General features: G+C 36.7%; 1 protein-coding gene across 1 annotated transcript in view; it reads right to left on the reverse strand.

Moving 5' to 3' along the window:
- The window catches only part of CHIC1 (cysteine rich hydrophobic domain 1), a 41,755-nt gene extending 26,591 nt beyond the window's left edge, over positions 1-15,164 (reverse strand). Inside the window, exons 1-2 of the mRNA XM_030847190.2 lie at positions 14,782-15,164; positions 3,973-4,027 (exon numbers count right to left, since the gene is read on the reverse strand). Coding sequence (XP_030703050.1) covers positions 3,973-4,027; positions 14,782-15,068 — 342 coding nt within the window. The 5' untranslated portion in view covers positions 15,069-15,164. The remainder of the gene's footprint in view (positions 1-3,972; positions 4,028-14,781) is intronic.
- Positions 15,165-20,887: the final 5,723 nt, after the last annotated feature.

The following is a 20,887-nucleotide window of genomic DNA, read 5'->3' on the forward strand; positions in this document are numbered from 1 at the left end:
CTCACAGGGAATGGAAATTATACCTTAGAAAGGACCTCCTAACTAGAATGCTTTGAGAAAGGAAGTCAGAGAATCGTATTTGACTAGATTTGGAGAAAGAAAAGCAAAGCTCTTTTTTGCATCGAGTATCACCTGAAGGTTTGTATCAGGTAACTTAATACTCCACAGCTTTGCTACACAGTCTATTATAAACAAAAGGATAAACTGCTACATTTTGAATGCAAATTTAATGCTTTTCAATTCTTAAGAGAAAAGATGTTCTTTGTAAAATCAAGGTACTAAGTTGCTATCTTAAAATTTACCTCTCAAAGAGTGATATTCAACTTCTTTTTTCCTAGTGAGCCACTGAGCAAGCAAATGGAAGTTAAAATAAGGAAAATATATTTATGTATTTAGCTGTAATCTGTAATATAACATTATTATCAATTTTCTTTAAACTGTGTATCCAGAAACACTAATACATTTTTTAAATATGGCAAATTTTGATATAAACTCATAAAATTATTAAATCTGTCCATTTACAAATTTAAGTGCTTGTAAGTAGAATTTAAATGTATGTTTAAAAAGTAAAATTTTTATTTAAAACTTTTATTTAAAAGCGTGTAAGCACAGATGAGAAAAAGTAAAGAATGAGGCTAAAGTCAGAAATGAATCAATCCAAAATGTAAAATTTGATTTTTGTTTAAAACACTGTGAATGAAGTAAATTATATGCCAAGGTATATAAAATTTGTTATAAGATTTATCTTTCATTACATGCTTCTGGAAATGAATTAACAAAAGCATTTCTAAAATGTGGCAATTTTCCTTCTTCTCCACCAATACTTTCCACTTTTAACATATAATATTCACAGTTTGTACTCTCTTACTATGGACAAATTAAAAACTAAAACATTCAAGTTACTAAAAGTGAGAGTTCAAATTTTTTGAAGTAATAACAGAAACATATTGAAAAGAAAACTTTTACTAGAATTTCAAAGAATAAACTGAAATCTTCATTTTGACTTTAAAAGGAAGCCAGAATTGTCTTTGAAAAAAAAATCTGTATTTGAATAACAGTAAAAGTCATAAAACAGAGATAAAGGCATAGGAAATGAGAATTGGTTAACTCCCGATTTTAAACAATGTGAAAGAAATGTTTAGTTAACTGTGTGGAATCAGAGTTAATAACATTTTACTCATTTACTTCCATATAATTGAGTATTTCTAGTAATGAAGGTTAGATGGAAGCCCTTTACTTTGTAGCTGAATGGCAGGTTGTAAAGAAACATTTAATTCCTTTTGACTTTCTTAGAAAGAAAAAAGAAAGCCACATCATAAAGGTGGGGGAAAGGGTCATAATATTTTATAACAGGATGCAAGAGACTTTGCAAACAGAAGAAAATCTAAGCAAAACCCAGCAGGACTGATTTGCCTCCTTCAATCATGGGGAACACAACCCAATCAATCACTTGTCATACTGGATCGCAATAGTAAAGGTGGATTTTATGGTTTATGGTTCCCAACACTGCACACTAATCTCCCTGTAACACCATTTAATTGTTTCAAGCTGAGGGCCGGAAGCTTTTATTTCTTTTCTGAAGTTTTGTGGTTCTTTCATTTTCTGGTCACCAGAATCTGTATGTATACACCTGTTTGATATGTCCTATCACGACAGGAGGACTTATCTTCAGTGAAAGGAGGAAACAATCTTTCCTTAACTTAATATAAAAGATTATCTTTTTATTTATATTAAAAGCATTAATACATAAGAAGCACAAAATTAATACTGAGTCACAGAACTTAACAAAATGGCTTTTGAGGTTTTCAGAATTCACTCCACAATTTTGCTTAGTTTAGGCATAAATGCTATATAGAATTCCACTCATGCTGGAATACTGGTTTTGTAAAATGCAGATTTATTTTTCTATTTTACCTACTGCATTTATTCATTTTGAAATATACTTACACTGCTGCTAAGTCTGGAATTCAAACCTTTTTTTTCTTTTAGATTTTTTCTGAAACATGCAAATTCTTTCTTGCCTCTCAAGACCCCACAGTTATCAGAGATGCATTTTGATAATCCAAAATAACCTATACAAATGAAATAGTGCCTACCGGAGAAAAATAATCTCATTAAAGAGAAAATAAATAAAGAGAAAATAAAGTTATCATGTGACTTTGAAAAAAAATCAGACTTTCAGAATTCCTTTTAGTTTTTTTCATCACCAAACACTAAACTAGGAAAAACATCACTGTATCATTTATGCCTCATTCAATTTATGAGAAATTTTGTGCATTTAAATAATGCACACTAGAATAAATATCCAATCATTATGTGTTACGAAAACGGTCACCTGAAAAGAATGGATATCTTTAAGAACAGTTCATATCCAGATCATTTAGGTTGTGTGAATGCATACCAAAGGCAGCTTAATATTCCTACTTCCCTAGTTTAAAAAATGACTATCTTTTATGCTGGTGGAATTTCTAGTTTTAGAAGGCTTGGAAAGAAATGAAGAGGTGTGAAGAAATATTCTGAAGATTCCTCGAGCACATAAAAGTGGCCAATTTCAAAGATAGATAATTCTTACACCTGGGAACTCTATTCTCTGACATATTTTTTGATTATTCATTTTCTAGAGTTACTTGTATTTATAATTCAAACTTTTTTTAACTAAACCAATAATAAAGCTGGATGTAACTGCCCAGACAACACATGCAGCAGCATCAAGGGAAACATAAAGAACAAGTTTTCCACTGGAGATGCTTTAATTCACATTCTCTTTAATATTGAATTTGCCATCTTTCCACAGACAAATTACTATTCAAGAGATTTTTTTCCCATAGCTATTTTTTCCCTTGGAAAAAACATTTATGATTAATTCATATACACAAATCTAAATCTGAACTGCTGCTTAAATTGGTGAATAATTCTAAATGATCAGGATAGGAAGGTAGAACATACTAGAGAGTGAGGCCAAAATCTCAAACCAAAGGGCTCTTTGTATCCTAAAAAGATAAATGGCCACATATTTTCTAATGTTCACTTACCTAGGGACTATCACCACTTGTTTAGTACTATATGGAATGATTTGACATTATATATCAGGAGAGACAGAAAAGGTCAACAATCAAAGAGAACAAATTATCGATGGGACCAAGAACAAACAATTACTCAGATGAAGAAGGTTAAAGTAGCAAAAGCAATTAAAATTGAAAGCTGGTGAGTAGAGAAAAGTGGAAAAACAATCAGGGTGAAACTGGGATATACTGATGAAGAATTATCAATAACAACCACAAACTTACATTGTGAAGCTAATAAGTACCTGACAATACGCTAGGAGTTTTATATATTCTTTTTGCCTTAGTCAGAGCTTTTTCCTTTGGGTTTAGAAGTTAACATTACTGTTGTAAGAGGATTTTCCAAACAGTTTTGAATCCTAGGAAGTCTTTGAATATTGAGCCTCGATGCTAGAAGATACTACTGGGTGTAGAGGAACCAGGAAACAAAAAGGTAATAACAATTTATTGCAGTGAATCCAATTGTAGAAGCTCAAGCTATCTAAATGACAGAAAAATGTCCAACCAAAAATTTGATTTTTTGATGTATAACAAATCACATCACAGGACACTAAAATTCATAGAGTGATACAAATTTGAACACTGATAACTTCGTTAACTCTAAAATCATTGGAAATTACTGACCTAAATGAAAACAATTACAGCTACCAGTGCTGAGAAAAAAGGCAAAACTGGAAAAACTGAACAGATAAGTAAGTAATGGCTGGCATTAATGGACATGAACAAAATAACTGGTCATATGCTAGTAGTCATGGAGACAGCTTTCAGTCACTAACGACATAGCCTCCAATTACCCTGACCTCTTATTATCAGACTTCATTACAGTGAGTCAAAGCACTTGTCATAACACTAAATAAGTCATAAAACAATGCTTTTAGAATTGAAAAGTTCAATGCAAACTCTCACTTACCTTCCCTGTTAGAACTGAGGGAAATTCAGTATCAAACTTGTTGCTCAAGCCAAACCTTAAAAACAAAGACAGAACAAAATATATTCTACCCAGCATATTTAACTCTTGCCCTTAAAAAAAGTTACAAAGCCATGCATTTTTCTTTTGATGTTGTGACCTAAAAGCACGTCCTAAAAATAATTTGATATTTATAGAAAATACACCTTTGACTATTAATCCAAATTAACAGTAAAAGAAACTTAAGGAGCCAATGTTAAAGTAGGATTCTAACTAGAACCATGATATGAGATTAAAAAATAATAGAGAAACACTGACATACAGCTGGAAATATCACAACTTTTGATTGAAACATCTCTGTTAAAACCCATTTTAATTGATAACTGTTGGAACTGGCTGATGGGTTATATATGGGAGTGGATTATACTATTCTTTCTACTTCTGTGGATATATGAAAATTCCTAATAAAAACTAATGTAACCTTTGGAACTATAGAGCTTGACAACTTATGATCAGTTACTATTCAGATACTCAAAGGTTGATCCTTATGAATGGCTTTTATGTATATGTTCAACCAATTTTGAGAAAACAGATCCCAGCCTCAAAAGCTCTGACTTTTTTCAAGTACACTCACTGAAATCTGTACTAAGTCAAAATGATTTTTTATAAGCCTTCTTTCACCTACTTGGTGATTGATTTTGGTAGGAATAACAAAGGTCACTTCCTGCATGTTAGATGATATATCAGAGTGACTACAATTTTATGTTAGTGTAAGCAAAAAACACTAACATTTAATAAGAACTCCTTTTGAGGTAGACAATAATAGTAACAGTTACCAGTAACTATCTACTTACCATGGGTTAGACACTGTGTTAGGTAAATACATTACCTCTAAAATTCACAACCCTTCAAGAGGGGTATTGTTATCTCTGTTTTACAGAGAAGGAAGCTGACACTCAGAAAAAATTTTTTCAAAAAGTAATCAAATGACTTGCCCAAAGTCACATAGTAAGAGGAGGCAACCAAAATTCAAATGCTAATCCCTAAATTCTTTCTGTCCTATATTAAGCTCCTTGAGAACAGAAACTATGGCTTATTTACTTTGCTATCTTCCACTATGCTTCCACTAGCACAATGGAATCTAGTAGGTGCTTAATAAAAGTTTGTTGAATAATAAGCTACTGTATGTCCTGTTTGATTCTACTGATTTATTGCACTTTGGTCTTAGGGTCACTTTAAAGACATCTTAAGAATCCAACGTCCTATTAAAACTCTCTGTGAGAATCACAGTCTCCTTGTATCATTTATGTTAACAGCTCCTCTTCAAGGACACAAGCCAATCCTTGTGCTCTTTTTGTGCAAAAGACTATATTTAGCAGCTAGCAGCAAGGTACATATCTGTACATAAATATATTTTACCTTGCATGTTTAAAATGTATTTTAAAACAACAAATTCTATACTTTAAAAGAGTTGAGAAAATTAATTAGCAATTATAAAAAGAACTTCACTTCATTAAAAAACTTCATTACTTCTCTAGGTGTCAGTACAACACACAACGAGAGCATAACATTTTTATAATAACATTCTCATAACATTCCCCTTAAATCTATACATAGAGGAGTATAACCAAACTTAAAAATAAAATGGTACTCTTGTACATGAATTTTTATGGCAACTTTCATGTGCTGTTTGAGAAACTGATACTCTAGTATTAAATATATATTTGTAATTATGTACTAACTAAGCAATCAGTAACATGACAAATATTTAATAGAGCAAGAAACATATTTCATTCAAATCATATTTAGGTAAATAGTGACCTTATCACTAGTCAAGAAGATGTAATTGAATTCATTATTCCACAGTTAATTCTTATTGCGTAACAAAGAAATATATACAGGTTTCATTTATAGAAAGTAGACATGATACATTTGAAAGCAGAGCTCTATTTCCATTCGTACAGCTTGTCTTCTATTTTTTAAAATTAGGGCTTCCCTGGTGGCACAGTGGTTGGGAGTCCGCCTGCCGATGCAGGAGACACGGGTTCGTGCCCCGGTCCGGGAAGATCCCACATGCCGCAGAGCGGCTGGGCCCGTGAGCCATGGCCGCTGAGCCTGTGCGTCCAGAGCCTGTGCTCCGCAACGGGAGAGGCCACAACAGTGAGAAGCTCGCGTACCGCAAAAAAAAAAAAAAAAAAAAAAAATCCAATTTATTTATTTATTTATTTTTGGCCGTGCAGTGCAGCATGTGGGGTTTTAGTTCCCTGACCAGGGATCAAACCTGTGTCCCCTTCAGTGGAAGCACTGAGTCCTAACCACTGGACCACCAAGGAATTCCCCTTTTGCCTTTTAGATACAACGTTAATAATATGTTCCTACCTCCATTAGAGACTGCTGCCATTATAGCTTTTCCCAGTTGCCATTCTTTTACTACATATCAAATACATACAGAATATAGACAGATGTATTCCTCAAAATGCATAGAATATTTCTATTATTTAAAAAATTTTTAGCTTTGCTATTCTCTTTGCATTTATCACCAGACAAATGAACTTTCGTTGCCACTGTTTCCATTTCCTTAATATTACCCCTTCCTTTCTTAACCTTTTGAATGAACATGCTGGCTTTTTTTTTTTTTTTGGCTGTGCCGTGTGGTATGTGGGATCTTAGTTCCCCCACCAGGGATGGAACCCGTGCCCCTGTGTTGGGAGCGTGGAGTCTTAACCACTGGACCACCAGGGAAGTCCCTAACCTTCTGAAATTTCTCTTTTGATGCTGTTACTATACTGAAAATAATCCCTTATTTGGTAAATTTATTTAGAAAGACAAGTTCATCTTATTTAGTGCCAAATTCAATGTCCTCTTCTCAGAACTTTCCCCCCGACTTTGCAGCCTATGATGCTGTTCACCACTCCTTCCTAACGTTCTCCGATTCATTCACTCTCTCCTAACACTCTTTTCTTTTCCCAAAGTTTAGCTGTTAGTCATCTGCTCCTCTTTCTAAAGGAATTACAACAGTTCATCTATTTTTAATAGCCTTGACAATCACTTCTATGCCAAATCTATATCTCTAGTTCTATATTTCCCAACATGCTCTAGTCCCTCATCTCTAATTGCATACTAAAAATTTCCATTTGGAAATAATGCCATTTGTAGCAACATGGATGGCCCTAGAGATTATTATACAAAGTGAAGTAAGTCAGAAAGAGAAAGAGAAATGCCATATGATATCACTTATATGTGGAATCTAAAATATGACACAAATGAATTTATCTATGAAACAGAAACAGACTCACAGACATAGAGAACAGACTTGTGGCTGCCAAGGGGGAGGGTGGGTGAGGGAGGGATGGAGTGGGAGTTTGGGGTTAGCAGATGTAAACTAGCATATATAGAATGGATTAACAACAAGGTCTTACTGTATAGCACAGGGAATTATATTCAATATCCTGTGATAAACCATAATGGAAAAGAATATGGAAAAGAATATATACATATATATAAATGAATCACTTTGCTGTACAGCAGAAATTAACACAACATTGTAAATAACTATACTTCAATAAAATAAATTAAAAAAAACAACAAAAATAACTATTTCCATTTGGATATCGTGCTACAAAATAATACACCTCAAGTGAACACGTCTAAAATTAAAAGTTACCTTTTATTGGAAACTGGCTCCCCCCTTCCAAATTCCTCATCTCTATCAATGGCACATTGACTCTCTTTAACCTAGACCCTGGTATTTTTTGGACCTTCCCTCTCCTATTTTTTGCAACTTGCTTATATCCAGGTGGTCCCAAGTCCTGTTATTTGTTCCTTTGAAATCATTCTCATATCATTTCCTTCCTTTCCATTGCCACTGCTGTGTTGGCTCGTCTTTGCTCATGTGGTTTCTCTTGCTTCCTCTCCCTAGTTTCAATCCAATGCAGTCCTCAAAACTCAAGTCAACCCCTGCTGCAAGCCTTCATGGATTTCCCTTTCTCTGAACACTCATAGCCAACTTTAATCTGTACTACACAATTCAAAATTTAATAAAATATTTTCTTTTATTCTTCGCTGATCCACACCAATTCCTTAAAGGAGATTTTCCTGTTAGCTTTGTAAACCAAGACCTGTACTTTCTTTTTTCTGTATTCTTCATAGTGCTTAGCCCAGTGCTCAGGTTCTCAAAAACTGCTTGCTAAATTCACATTACAAATTTTCTTCTCTAATATAAAAATGGATTGTATTTTCTAAAATATAAAAAGTATATTAGAAATGGTAAGGAGGGAATACCCTGGCAGTCTAGTGGTTAGCACTCTCTGCTCTCACTGCCAAGGGCCCAAGTTCAATCCCTGGTCGGGGAATGAAGATCCCACAAGCTATGCAGTGTGGACAAAAATTAAAAAAAAAAAAAGAAATGCTAAGGAAAGTGTCATTTTACTTCTTAAAACACTCCATTATGGCCTACATTTATCTACTTCAAAAGGTATAAAGATAGGCAAACTAGGCCCAATATATTCTCATAATTTGGGCTAAAAGGTAGTAGCAATTCTGTTCTTGCCTACCAGGGATTTCTTTCTTTAACTTCTCCATTAGATATTCAGCACCTAAAATGAGTACTTAAATAATCTTAGGCACAACATTTTACTTAGTAGCTACTAGGAAAATGTTGAAATGGCTCCTGCTAAATGAACACCTCAGCTTTGTTTCATAAGTAAACCATTAAGTTAAGAACTGTGAGTCCACAGAGGTTAGACAAGCTCATCTACCCATTACTGATCAGTGACAGACATGAGTCAAGATGTGGGGTTCTTCAGCATTAGACAAAGGCACTTGGGAACTGCTCACACTGTCATTTTATCGGCTTCATTAAATATAGAGCCTATTATGTGTTTGAAGCTGACACAGCTGGTGGTTCTTAATGATTGTATTTTATTTGTTAAGTGTCTCCAATGCCCCAAATTTTAATTTCTTGGACAATTCTTTGGAGTAAAGGAAACTGAGGTAAAGAAGGATGGGTCCTCTAGATGCTCTTCCCTCTTTTCTCCCTCCCTATACCCCTTACTGTTTTTAATTCTTTTGAAAATGACTATACATCAGCCTTTGAAAACCTTGCTCAAATTTAAGTTTATGTGTTCAGGTTATTTAAGAAAACACATCAAAGTGTAGTAAAATTCTGCCAACAAAAACCATTTCACTAGAAAACTATGCACTTATAGTAACACTGATTCTGAAGAACCTGCACTGATCTCTATTTACTATAACAAGAAAAAGGAAAGTCTATGCCCTTCAATTAAAAGAGATTTTAAAAAATTAAATTTCTTTTATCTTCCATATGGAAATAATCATGTCTTGCTGCCCTGTAAAATGACAAGTTACCATAGCTTCAGTATTCTCAAAGCCTAAAATCTTATAAAATACTTACCTTATACAAACACAAATTAACAATGCTTCACTGTAATTCCTCAAAGACAGCTGTTTACAGAAAAGGCATTCCATTCACTGATTAGAGAAGTATCAATATTTGTAGTGCTCTCTAACTTTCTGCAGAAATGCACTGTTTGGCAAATTTGGGCATCTTTTTTCAATTCTGTATATAATCACTTCAGCTCTTTTAGATTAATTTTAATGAGAATTTTATATATTTCTGAGAATTGGTAACCTCTTATCTCTACTAACTTCTATACAGCTGTATTATCAAGGGTAAATATCTATATATTTTAAGTAATATAAAGAGTGTGGTAATACCTATAAATAAGAAAAAAAATCTCATGAGATGTAAGATCCAAATATTCATCCTAAAAATATCAAGATGAAAAATGATAGACACTAAGCTACATCACTCAAATGTATAGTATTTCTGAAACAATACTTACAAGAGACATTTCATTATTTCTGTTTCTAAAACCTCAAATCTGTGGGAGTTAATTTAGCCATTTATATATATATTAAAGGCATTCTTGTATCTTTTAATAAAATATTTTAGGTGTGTTATACAATATTTAAATGGTAGTGCCCATCATACTGGCATACTGACACACAGAAGATGGCAGTTACTGTTCTTTGTGCTGGGTATATATACAGCAATGAGTAACACATCAAATATATCTGCCTTAATGACACTTTAAAAAATTTTTAATTTGAAAAAAGATACCCAAATATCCATTTATGATCATCATCATCTCAGATTTGGAATTACAATTATTCTGGTTAGGTCATTCGACTTCTCAAAAAATTATAATTGATTGATAAGACATTAAATGATATCTTGATAAGTAACGAGAAAACCAACGTGTAAAGATGATATAAGCACACAGGGGTATTCTGACACATAAAGTCTTGCTCAACAAACCTTTCAGAGGTAAGGACATGCCATAACCCCCACCCCAAATCTGGTAGTATTGTATCTATGCTCAGAAACACAAATACTCTCCAGAGGATGATTCAACTAACTAGCATTTGTTGAGGGCCTATAATACAGCACACACTATGGTGGGCATATTTTTACTAAAGTGAACCAGTATTTATTCAACTCACTTTTACTGAGTGTCTACTTCAGGGCAGGCACTGTGTTAAGCACTGAGAATTCAGAGGGAACCAGTGATTGTCCTGCCATTTCTGCTTCCAATTTATTCAGGGCAGAGAAGACTTGCAGGAGGTGGTGACTTATGAGGTAAGGGTGGTAGGTACTGGGATTCTAGATGAAGGCCCCAGCTTGAGCAGAGGCAAAGAGATAAACAGCATGCTGTGAATAAGAAAATACAAGCAGTAAAGGGAAATGTCAAAAGATTAGGCTGATAGATAGGCAGGGTCCAGTTCTATATTCCATGTTATAGAGCTTAGACTCGATCCTATGGATGAAGGGGAAACCACAGAAGTCTTAAACAGGAAAGTGGTGTCTCCATTGAGCAGCAGGCTGAGGAATAGATTTGGAGGTGACAAGGATGAAGGCAAGATAACTAGTAGGGTGGTGAAAGGGGCTTGAATCAGGGAAGTGGTGGTAGGGAGGAAAAGAAGAAATTTTTAGGTCATACATTACTAATACCCACTGATTGCTTAGCTGTGAGAAAACTGAGTGGGAAAGAGGAACCACTGATGAATAATGGGATAGGAGGAGGTCCATTTAACTGAGTTGGAGAACTCAGAAATAGGAGGAATTTTTTGAGGGGTTGGGATGGGGGTGTGAGGGGATGCGAGAGGGGGAGGATGAGTTTTGTTTTGAGTACGTTGAATTTAAGATGTCAGTGAGCCATTAGGTGAGGAAGTCCAGATAAGAGTCAGAACAGAGTCTGGTATAGAGATACTGATACATATTTGGGAGACATCAGATAATTGAAACCATGAGAGTCAAGATGAGACCATCTAGATAGAGCAGGGAATGAGAATAGTGGGCTGAGAACAAAACCCTGGAGATCACTAGTATTTAAGGAGCAAGAAAGGAAAAGAAACCCATGAATGAGGCAGTTAAGGAATAACCAGAAAAATATAAGGAGAACCAGGAAGAGTGAAATGGCCAAGGAATTCCTAGATTTGTCTGGCTGGCAAAATGTTTTTTTTTAAATCAGAATTTGAATACCTTTAGGCAAAACATATACCTTCCAGTTCAACTAAGGCCCCATCATTACTCATGCTGCACTATTTTCTGTAACCTGTCTCGCCTCTGAAGGCCAGTGTGTTTGTGACCCCTGGAGTAAAAGCCTCTGAGAAAGAGGGAGTCATTATATGCAGCAGAGAGGACCAGAAAGATAGGAAATTGAAGATGCCCACTAATTTAGCAACAGGAGGGTCATGGTGATCTTAATGATACCAGTTTGTCTGTGGTCATGGTGGCAGAATCCAGATTACAGAAGGGTGAAGAGGAAATAGATATGGTGAATGTAGCTACTCTTAAGAAATTTGGAGAAAGAAGGAAGAGAGATTAGACAATAGCTAATGGGGAATGTAGGTCTAGGAAGGCTTTTATTTTTAAAGAATTAGAGAGACTGAATATGTTTACAGGCTGAGCCAACAGAGAGGCTGAGTGAGGTAATATATAGAGAGGTGCTGCCTGGGAGGAGGCTGGAAGAGAAGGATATGGAAAGCATAAATGGAGGGGTGAGTTTTGAACAAGCAGAGGGACTCCATGATCTCTGAGGGTGGAGGAAGAGAGCACAGGAATTCAAACCTAATTAAGATACAGTGCAGGTGTTTCAGCAGGAAAGTGACATGATTAAACCGTGTTTTACGAAAATTAGTTTGGCACAAGCATGCAGATGGATTGGGGTGGGGAGAGGTGGCAGACTGTGGCCGCAATTCAAGCAGGAGATGATGGCAACCCAAACTAGAGAGGTGCCAGTAGAAATGGAGAAAATGAATGATCTAATAGACCTTTTAAAAGGCATGATGACATAATTCTGGGACAGACTGGCAAAGGGCAATTCAAGGAGAAGGAAGAGTTAAAAATGACTCAAGGACTTGAAATATTACCCTGGAAGATTGGAATGGCAGTATCAGGGTCAGAAATGGGGAAACTGGAATGCACAGACAATCTGGGGAGGGAAAATAAATTGGGTTTAAGATATACTGAATTTGAGGTGATGGTTCTCAAATTTTAAACTTTGAAAAGAAACAACATCCTCTAAAGAACAGATGACTGCATGAAGAATGAAAAAAAGAAGAATGGGAGAGAATAAGAAATATTTCATTCAGATAGGGCAACTAACACTCCCATGCCAGAAAAAAATTAAAGAGGCTGATATTTTAGACGTCTCAGAATTAGATTAACTATTTCCTAAGGATCTTACTTTACCTGTTGTAAGGAAGGTTTTCCTATCATAGAAAGACCAGTTTCTCATTTAACATCAAACACGCTTTCTAGGTCAGAGAATGTGTACAATACAACTAAGTAATTTTCCAAACTATGTACGCTGGTTAGCAATTCAAGTACTGGTTTGCTGCTTTTCAGGTTTTGGCTTCAATTAATACCAGCAGTTACTATGAGCACCATTATTTCACACTCCTTATTCCAGAATTTTTAAGCTGAGAAGGTCATTACACCTATCATAAGGGCCTGGGCATGGCAAGTGTCAGTGCTTTGCTTTTAATTGAAAATAGGTTGTTAAGTACTTCACCATGGTTGTGTGAGGAGTAGAATGGAACCACAAATAAGTTTCAGGGAACCTAAACTCTGTTTTCTTCCCTGTTCCTTGTTTTCTGAATTTTAGGAAAAAAATGAAGGGGAGGAATGCTGGAATATAAAATTATAGACTGGAATAAAAAGCCTTTTTCTGTTTGATCATATGAAATAATCTGCATGAAAGTAACCTTTGGTACCAGAATCATAATTAATTTGAGTAATAAATTGTTTCCCTAGTGATGAAAGGAATGGAAATAAAACAGCGCAGTAAGCTGGCGTCTGAACATTGTAGGCTATCTGCAAAATTCTTGGACCAAGAAAAATTGTGTTAAAATTGCCTAACCAAAAGGCAGGTCTAAAAATCTCCCCACACTCTTCCACAATTTCGAAATCTTCCTTAATACTTTTCATGCAAAGATCACAAAAGTATATTACAATTAAAATACTCAGCATGTTAAAATTAAAAGCTAACATGACGGGGGGAGGTGGTGCATAATATATGATTTCAGATAATATGAACTCAACTGAAAGAGGGGTAGGTGAGCCATTATCAAAATTACAGGCAGCATGACTTGATAGGAAAAAATAGTCCTATTTTGAAAACTCAGTAAATGATAGCATAATTAAGAGGATGAACATGACACAATATTCAAACTTCCAAGTATTTACTGTCCAAGCACATAAAAACGAGAAAGCACTCTTCAAAGACCAGAGAACCATTAAATTTTTCTTGTGCTTTGACAACTACTACTCTATGAGGTCCCTCCCCCTTTTTATTTTCTCAAATATGATCCAAGATGTCAATTTAAAAAAAAACTCCGTATGAGTTTTCAAAAAATCATTCTCAGCTCCTAGGGGACTAATTTCCGTATATATTTAATGTTTGCATATTTAATACTTGGGAATACAAAATCTCCTGCAGGTATGTTAAATTATTTCAGAGCTGAAAGGCTTTAAAAACCATCTACTCCAAACCCCTCATTTTACCAATGGAGAAATCAAGGCCCAGAAATGGGAAGTAACCTGACCAAGGTCACAGGGCCAGTAAGAAGCAGGGCTGGGACTAACATACAAGAGCCCTCACTCTCAATCCATTGCTCTTTCTACGTTTCATAGCTACTTCTCAACCTGAACCTCTAATTGTGTGATATTTAAGAAACGTCAGAATGAGGAGTGATCAAGACACGGAAAGGATTATTGAATTCATTTACAAAGGGATTAGATAGGAAGAAAGGATGGATGAATACATGGATGGGTGGATATTCTATAATGTTATTCACAAAATATATTATGTTTCTGTTTTGAAGAGTCCAAGCCTAGGTCTCGTCACTTGTTACAGCTGTCACCGTGTTCCACCAGACATCAATCTTGGCGGCAAAGAGTCCGCTGGTACATCCTGCAGTTTAAAGACTGTTCATCGCCAGCATACACAGAAGCAAGGAGACTCACCCCTACTCCAATCCCTCTGGCTCCCAACCCCCTAACTTCCCTGTCCTATACTCACTTTTTACCCGGTGTTGGTGCATCACATTTGCTTTCTCCTCACTTCCTTTACACTTGTCTCCCTCAGTTTCCCCATTTAGACCAGGTGTCCTTTCCTAACTATATGCCTCAGTCAGCCCTCCCCCACTCCACAGGCCCCTCGATTGCCTTATTCCTCTGTCGCCAAATCTCAGCCTTTTCAAACCCCATGGCTCCCTCTCGCTTACACAGTGATGTGGCCGGCGCCCCGCACCAATACAGGGTCGGGGGCATATCTCCGCAGATGCTCTTCGCTCACTACCCGAGGCGGGGGCGGCGTATCCTCCACCTGCTCCTCTTCTTCTTCCTCCTCCTCCTCTTCTTCCTCCTCCTCCTCATCTTCCTCGTCATCGTCGGGCCCCGATACCGACGACGACGACGACGGCGACGACGACGACGTTGCCGCTTCTTCTTCCTCCTCCTCCAGTTCCGAGATCGTGTCGAACTCCGCCATGTTGGGCAGCAGGATGCTCATCACGTGACCTTTCGATCACCGCCACCCTCACGCAGAAGAGTTTGAACCTGCTGAGGTGCTGGAAGAGGAGGGGGAACGAAATGCAGAGAAAGATGAGGGGGGTAGGGACAGGATTTAAGGAGATGCGCCTGCGTGGTGGGGTAGACCGGGGGGTGGGGTGGGGGGGGCGGAGGGTGTTGGAGGCGGGGGCATGAGGGAGAGAGGAGCAAAATCAGTGTACGCTTGCGCGGCTCCAAGGGAAGGGGGGCGTTAGAGGTGAACTACTGGGAATTGTCGAGGTACGGTATGCGGGTGCTGCTCTTAATACTGCTGTTTGGGCGTCTGCTGCTTGTTTCCCGCGGACGTATCTTCTGGTTTTATTTCCTATTAATTAATAATGGGTATTATTACCCCCTTCCCTCCAGTGCAGGGAAGGGATATTCTATAAAAGTGAGGTTAGAACTTTGCCCCATATATCTTAAGGTATACACCAATCCCTTACGTTTGTTCAGCATTACAGTTTAAAAGACTTTTACAGCAGAACTTTGCCACACCCTGGGAGGCATTTTTATTAACATTTTACTGAAGAGGAAACTTTCTACTACTTCTACTATGCAATACTTATGGAGGACTTACTAAGTGTCAGGGACTGTGCTAAGTGCTCTATGTGCATATCTCATTTAATACTTCACAACCCTATGAGATATGTACCATGATGATCTCATTTTACCGGTGGGAAACCTAGATGCAGAAAGGGTAAATAACTTGCCCAAGGTCATGAAGTTACTAAATGGCAGACCTGGTTTTAAACTTGGGTGGTCTTTTCTAATTCCAGAAGCCCAGCACTCTTAACCAAAGGGCTATACTGCCTGAAGTTGTTTGGAAGGGCTTCGTAGAGTGGTGCCTTTTGGGCATCTTGAAAGATGTTTGAATTTTGGAGTTTTCGGGGGCGGGGGAGGAGGGAAGTGGAGGGAGGACTCCAACCCTAGGAAACATTAATTAACACCATCCATTTTCCAGACACTGGGCTAGACTCTTTCACATACAATATCTCAGTTAACCCTTAAACAATCCTGTGAGGTAAGCATCATCATTATCTATTTTATAGATAGCAAAGCAGTCTCGGGAAGTTTAAGTAATTTATTAAGGTCTCTGGTGACCTTTTGTCCAAGATTTTCCATTTCAAATATTCTATCTTCCCCACACCCACTAAAATGTTACAGAGATCACATATTTTGAGTTTCCAATCCATGTCTCAAACTATTTCATACTTGGCAGCAGCACAAAAATCCATGCCATAATTCAGGGATCATTAAGACAATAAATTCACACAGCTGCTAAGTAATAAAACAAATACTGTAATCCAGGTATTCTAATGTTAGCTTCACTGCTCTTTCTGCTACACTAGCTGCATCACAGTTAGTTGATGAGACAGGAAACAGATATAGCCACACTTGAATTTAGGGTGAGCATTTTATTAACAGTATAGCAGTAAAAACAAAGCATTTAGGATGTATGAGGGAGGAAGAAATTAGATCTGTGAAAGGCACTGATCAAACCATCATCATTATCAAGGAGGTTGCATTATTAAAATGGAAAAAAATTTGTTGTACTCAAAAGCTTGATTATTTAGGAACTTTAAAAGTAAGTTGCAGCACTATCAGTGAGCAACAAAATCTAGTATTTTATAGCAGAGAGAACTTTATCTACTAGCCAGAAATTATAATTAAAGATAGAACCTTAAAGTATTTTATAATAGCCTTCTGGTATGTCTTTTCTTGGGCATTAATAAATAATGTCATGTCATTTATCAGAGCAAAATACCTTAGACTTAAGATCAAATCAATATTCTGCATCAGTTCTTCTCTTTCAAAAAGCAAAAAAGCCATAGGCAATACTAAAAATGTTTCAAATATCTTATATTATCTGTAAAGTTCCACTAAGTCAATCTCTAGAGGGAAGTATTGTGCTATTACTGCTTAAGTGGTAGTTCACTACTCAGGATTAGCCTAGGTAGGGATATTTGAAGGGAAAGTATAAGGAGTGGACTTGTGTTAAGTGTAAATGAGATATTGGAACTATGGTAAAAGTGAAGAAATGATGGTTGTAGGAGATGGGAGGGAAGGAGAGGGAGGGTGAAATTCCATAATCAAAATGGAAAGAGACCCCTGACACTTAGATATCAAAAGGATGAAAGAGTTAAGAGAAGTGCTATGCTTGGAGAAACTCACGAGTATAGTCAAATCTGCTTATCTGTTCTCCTGCATATACAGTGGACTAAAAAGGTATATATGATTCCAAAGGTAATTTGTTTTGCTAAACTATAGGAGAATTTGGAATTGGAAAAGCTGAGAAAAACAAAATTTGTCAGCAACGCAAGAGACAACATGATTTTTAAATGATACTTTAGCAACCATCAAGGATAGTAAAGCTAGGAGTGAATGAAACAGAAAGCACACCATGTAACTTTCCGTCTGATGTGCTAAGCAGGGAATGGAGGTAATTCTCCCATATGAGGCAAAAGGTCACAGGTTTAACCATTTGAGGCGGGAAATTTCAACATAAAACAGCCGAAAAGAATTGCAACATTTTTATTGGAGTATAATAGCTTTACAATGGTGTGTTAGTTTCTGCTTCATAACAAAGTGAATCAGTTATACATATACATATGTTCCCATATCTCTTCCTTCTTGCGTCTCCCTCCCTCCCACCCTCCCTATGCCACCCCTCTAGGTGGTAACAAAGCACCGAGCTGATCTCCCTGTGCTATGCGGCTGCTTCCCACTAGCTATCTATTTTACGTTTGGTAGTGTATATATGTCCATGCCACTCTCTCACTTTGTCACAGCTTACCCTTCCCCCTCCCCATATCCTCAAGTCCATTCTCTAGTAGGTCTGCGTCTTTATTCCCGTCTTACCCCTAGGTTCTTCATGACATTTTTTTCTTAGATTCCATATACATGTGTTAGCATATGGTATTTGTCTTTCTCTTCCTGACTTACTTCACTCTGTATGACAGACTCTAGGTCCATCCACCTCACTACAAATAACTCAATTTCGTTTCTTTTTTGGCTGAGTAATATTCCATTGTATATATGTGCCATATCTTCTTTACCCATTCATCTGATGATGGACACTTAGGTTGCTTCCATCTCCTGGCTATTGTAAATAGAGCTGCAATGAACATTTTGGTAAATGACTCTTTTTGAATTTTGGTTTTCTCAGGGTATATGCCCAGTAGTGGGATTGCTGGGTCATATGGTAGTTCTATTTGTAGTCTTTTAAGGAACCTCCATACTGTCCTCCATAGTGGCTGTACCAATTCACATTGCCACCAGCAGTGCAAGAGTGTTCCCTTTTCTCCACACCCTTTCCAGCATTTACTGTTTCTAGATTTTTTGATGATGGCCATTCTGACTGGTGTGAGATGATATCTCATTGTAGCTTTGATTTGCATTTCTCTAATGATTAATGATGTTGAGCATTCTTTCATGTGTTTGTTGGCAATCTGTATATCTTCTTTGGAGAAATGTCTACTTAGGTCTTCTGCCCATTTTTGGATTGGGTTGTTTGTTTATTTGTTATTGAGCTGCATGAGCTGCTTGTAAATTTGGAAATTAATCCTTTGTCAGTTGCTTCATTTGCAAATATTTTATCCCATTCTGAGGGTTGTCTTTTGGTCTTGTTTATGGTTTCCTTTGCTTTTCAAAAGCTTTGAAGTTTCATTAGGACCCATTTGTTTGTTTTTATTTCCATTTCTTGAGGAGGTGGGTCAAAAAGGATCTTGCTGTGATTTATGTCATAGAGTGTTCTGCCTATGTTTTCCTGTAAGAGTTTGATAGTTTCTGGCCTTATATTTAGGTCTTTAATCCATTTTGAGCTTATTTTTGTGTATGGTGTTAGGGAGTGATCTAATCTCATACTTTTACATGTACCTGTCCAGCTTTCCCAGCACCACATATTGAAGAGGCTGTCCTTTCTCCACTGTACATTCCTGCCTCCTTTATCAAAGATAAGGTGACCTTATGTGGGTGGGTTTATCTCTGGGCTTTCTATCCTGTTCCATTGATCTATGTTTCTGTTTTTGTGCCAGTACCATACAGTCTTGATTACTGTAGCTTTGTAGTATTGTCTGAAGTCAGGGAGCCTGATTCCTCCAGCTCCGTTTTTCATTCTCAAGATTGCTTTGGCTATTCGGGGTCTTTTGTGTTTCCATACAAATTGTGAAATTTTTTGTTCTAGTTCTGTGAAAAATGCCAGTGGTAGTTTGATAGGGATTGCATTGAATTTATAGATTGCTTTGGGTAGTAGAGTCATTTTCACAATGTTGATTCTTCCAATCCAAGAACATGGTATATCTCTCCATCTATTTGTATCATCTTTAATTTCTTTCATCAGTGTCTTATAATTTTCTGCATACAGGTCTTTTGTCTCCTTAGGTAGGTTTATTCCTAGATATTTTATTCTTTTTGTTGCAATGGTAAATGGGAGTGTTTTCTTGATTTCATTTTCAGATTTTTCATCATTAGTATATAGGAGTGCCAGAGATTTCTGTGCATTAATTTTGTATCCTGCTACTTTACCAAATACATTGATTAGCTCTATAGTTTTCTGGTAGCATCTTTAGTATTCTCTATGTATAGTATCATGTCATCTGCAAACAGTGACAGCTTTACTTCTTCTTTTCCAATTTGGATTCCTTTTATTTCCTTTTCTTCTCTGTTTGCTGTGGCTAAAACTTCCAAAACTATGTTGAATAAGAGTGGTGAGAGTGGGCAACCTTGTCTTGTTCCTGATCTTAGTGGAAATGCTTTCAGTTTTTCAACATTGAGGATGATGTTTGCTGTGGGCTTGTCATATATGGCCTTTATTATGTTGAGGAAAGTTCCCTCTTTGCCTACTTTCTGCAGGGTTTTTAACATAAATGTGTGTTGCATTTTGTCGAAGGCTTTCTCTCCATCTATTGAGATGATCATATGGTTTCTCTCCTTCAATTTGTTAATATGGTGTATCATGTTGATTGATTTGCGTATATTGAAGAATCCTTGCATTCCTGGAATAGACCCCACTTGATCATGGTGTATGATCCTTTTATTGTGCTGTTGGACTCTGTTTGCTAGTATTTTGTTGAGGATTTCTGCATTTATGTTCATCAGTGATGTTGACCTGTAGTTTCTTTCTTTGTGACGTCCTTGTCTGGTTTTGGTATCAGGGCGATGGTGGCCTCGTAGAATGAGTTTGGGAGTGTTCCTCCCTCTGCTATATTTTGGAAGAGTTTGAGAAGGATAGGTGTTAGCTCTTCTCTAAATGTTTGATAGAATTTGCCTGTGAAGCCATCTGGTCCTGGGCTTTTGTTTGTTGGAGGATTTTTAATCACAGTTTCAATTTCAGTGCTTGTGATTGGTCTGTTCATATTTTCTATTTCTTCCTGATTCAGTCTTGGCAGGTTGTGCATTTCTAAGAATTTGTCCATTTCTTCCAGGTTGTCCATTTTATTGGCATAGTGTTGCTTGTAGTAATCTCTCATGATCTTTTTTATTTCTGCAGTGTCAGGTGTTACTTCTCCTTTTTCATTTCTAATTATATTGATTTGAGTCTTATCCCTTCTCTTCTTGATGAGTCTGGCTAATGGTTTATCAATTTTGGGTCCTTCTTTGTCTCTTCTAATAGTCTTTATATTAACGTCTATTTTGTCTGATATGGGAATTGCCACTCCAGCTTTCTTTTGTTTTCCATTTTCATGGAATATCTTTTTCCATCCCCTTACTCTCAGTCTGTATGTGTCCCTAGGTCTGAAGTGGGTCTCTTGTAGACAGCATATATAAGGGTCTTGTTTTTTT

The sequence above is a fragment of the Globicephala melas genome, chromosome X (assembly GCF_963455315.2).
Source record: "Globicephala melas chromosome X, mGloMel1.2, whole genome shotgun sequence".
Classification (NCBI taxonomy): Eukaryota; Metazoa; Chordata; class Mammalia; order Artiodactyla; family Delphinidae; genus Globicephala; species Globicephala melas.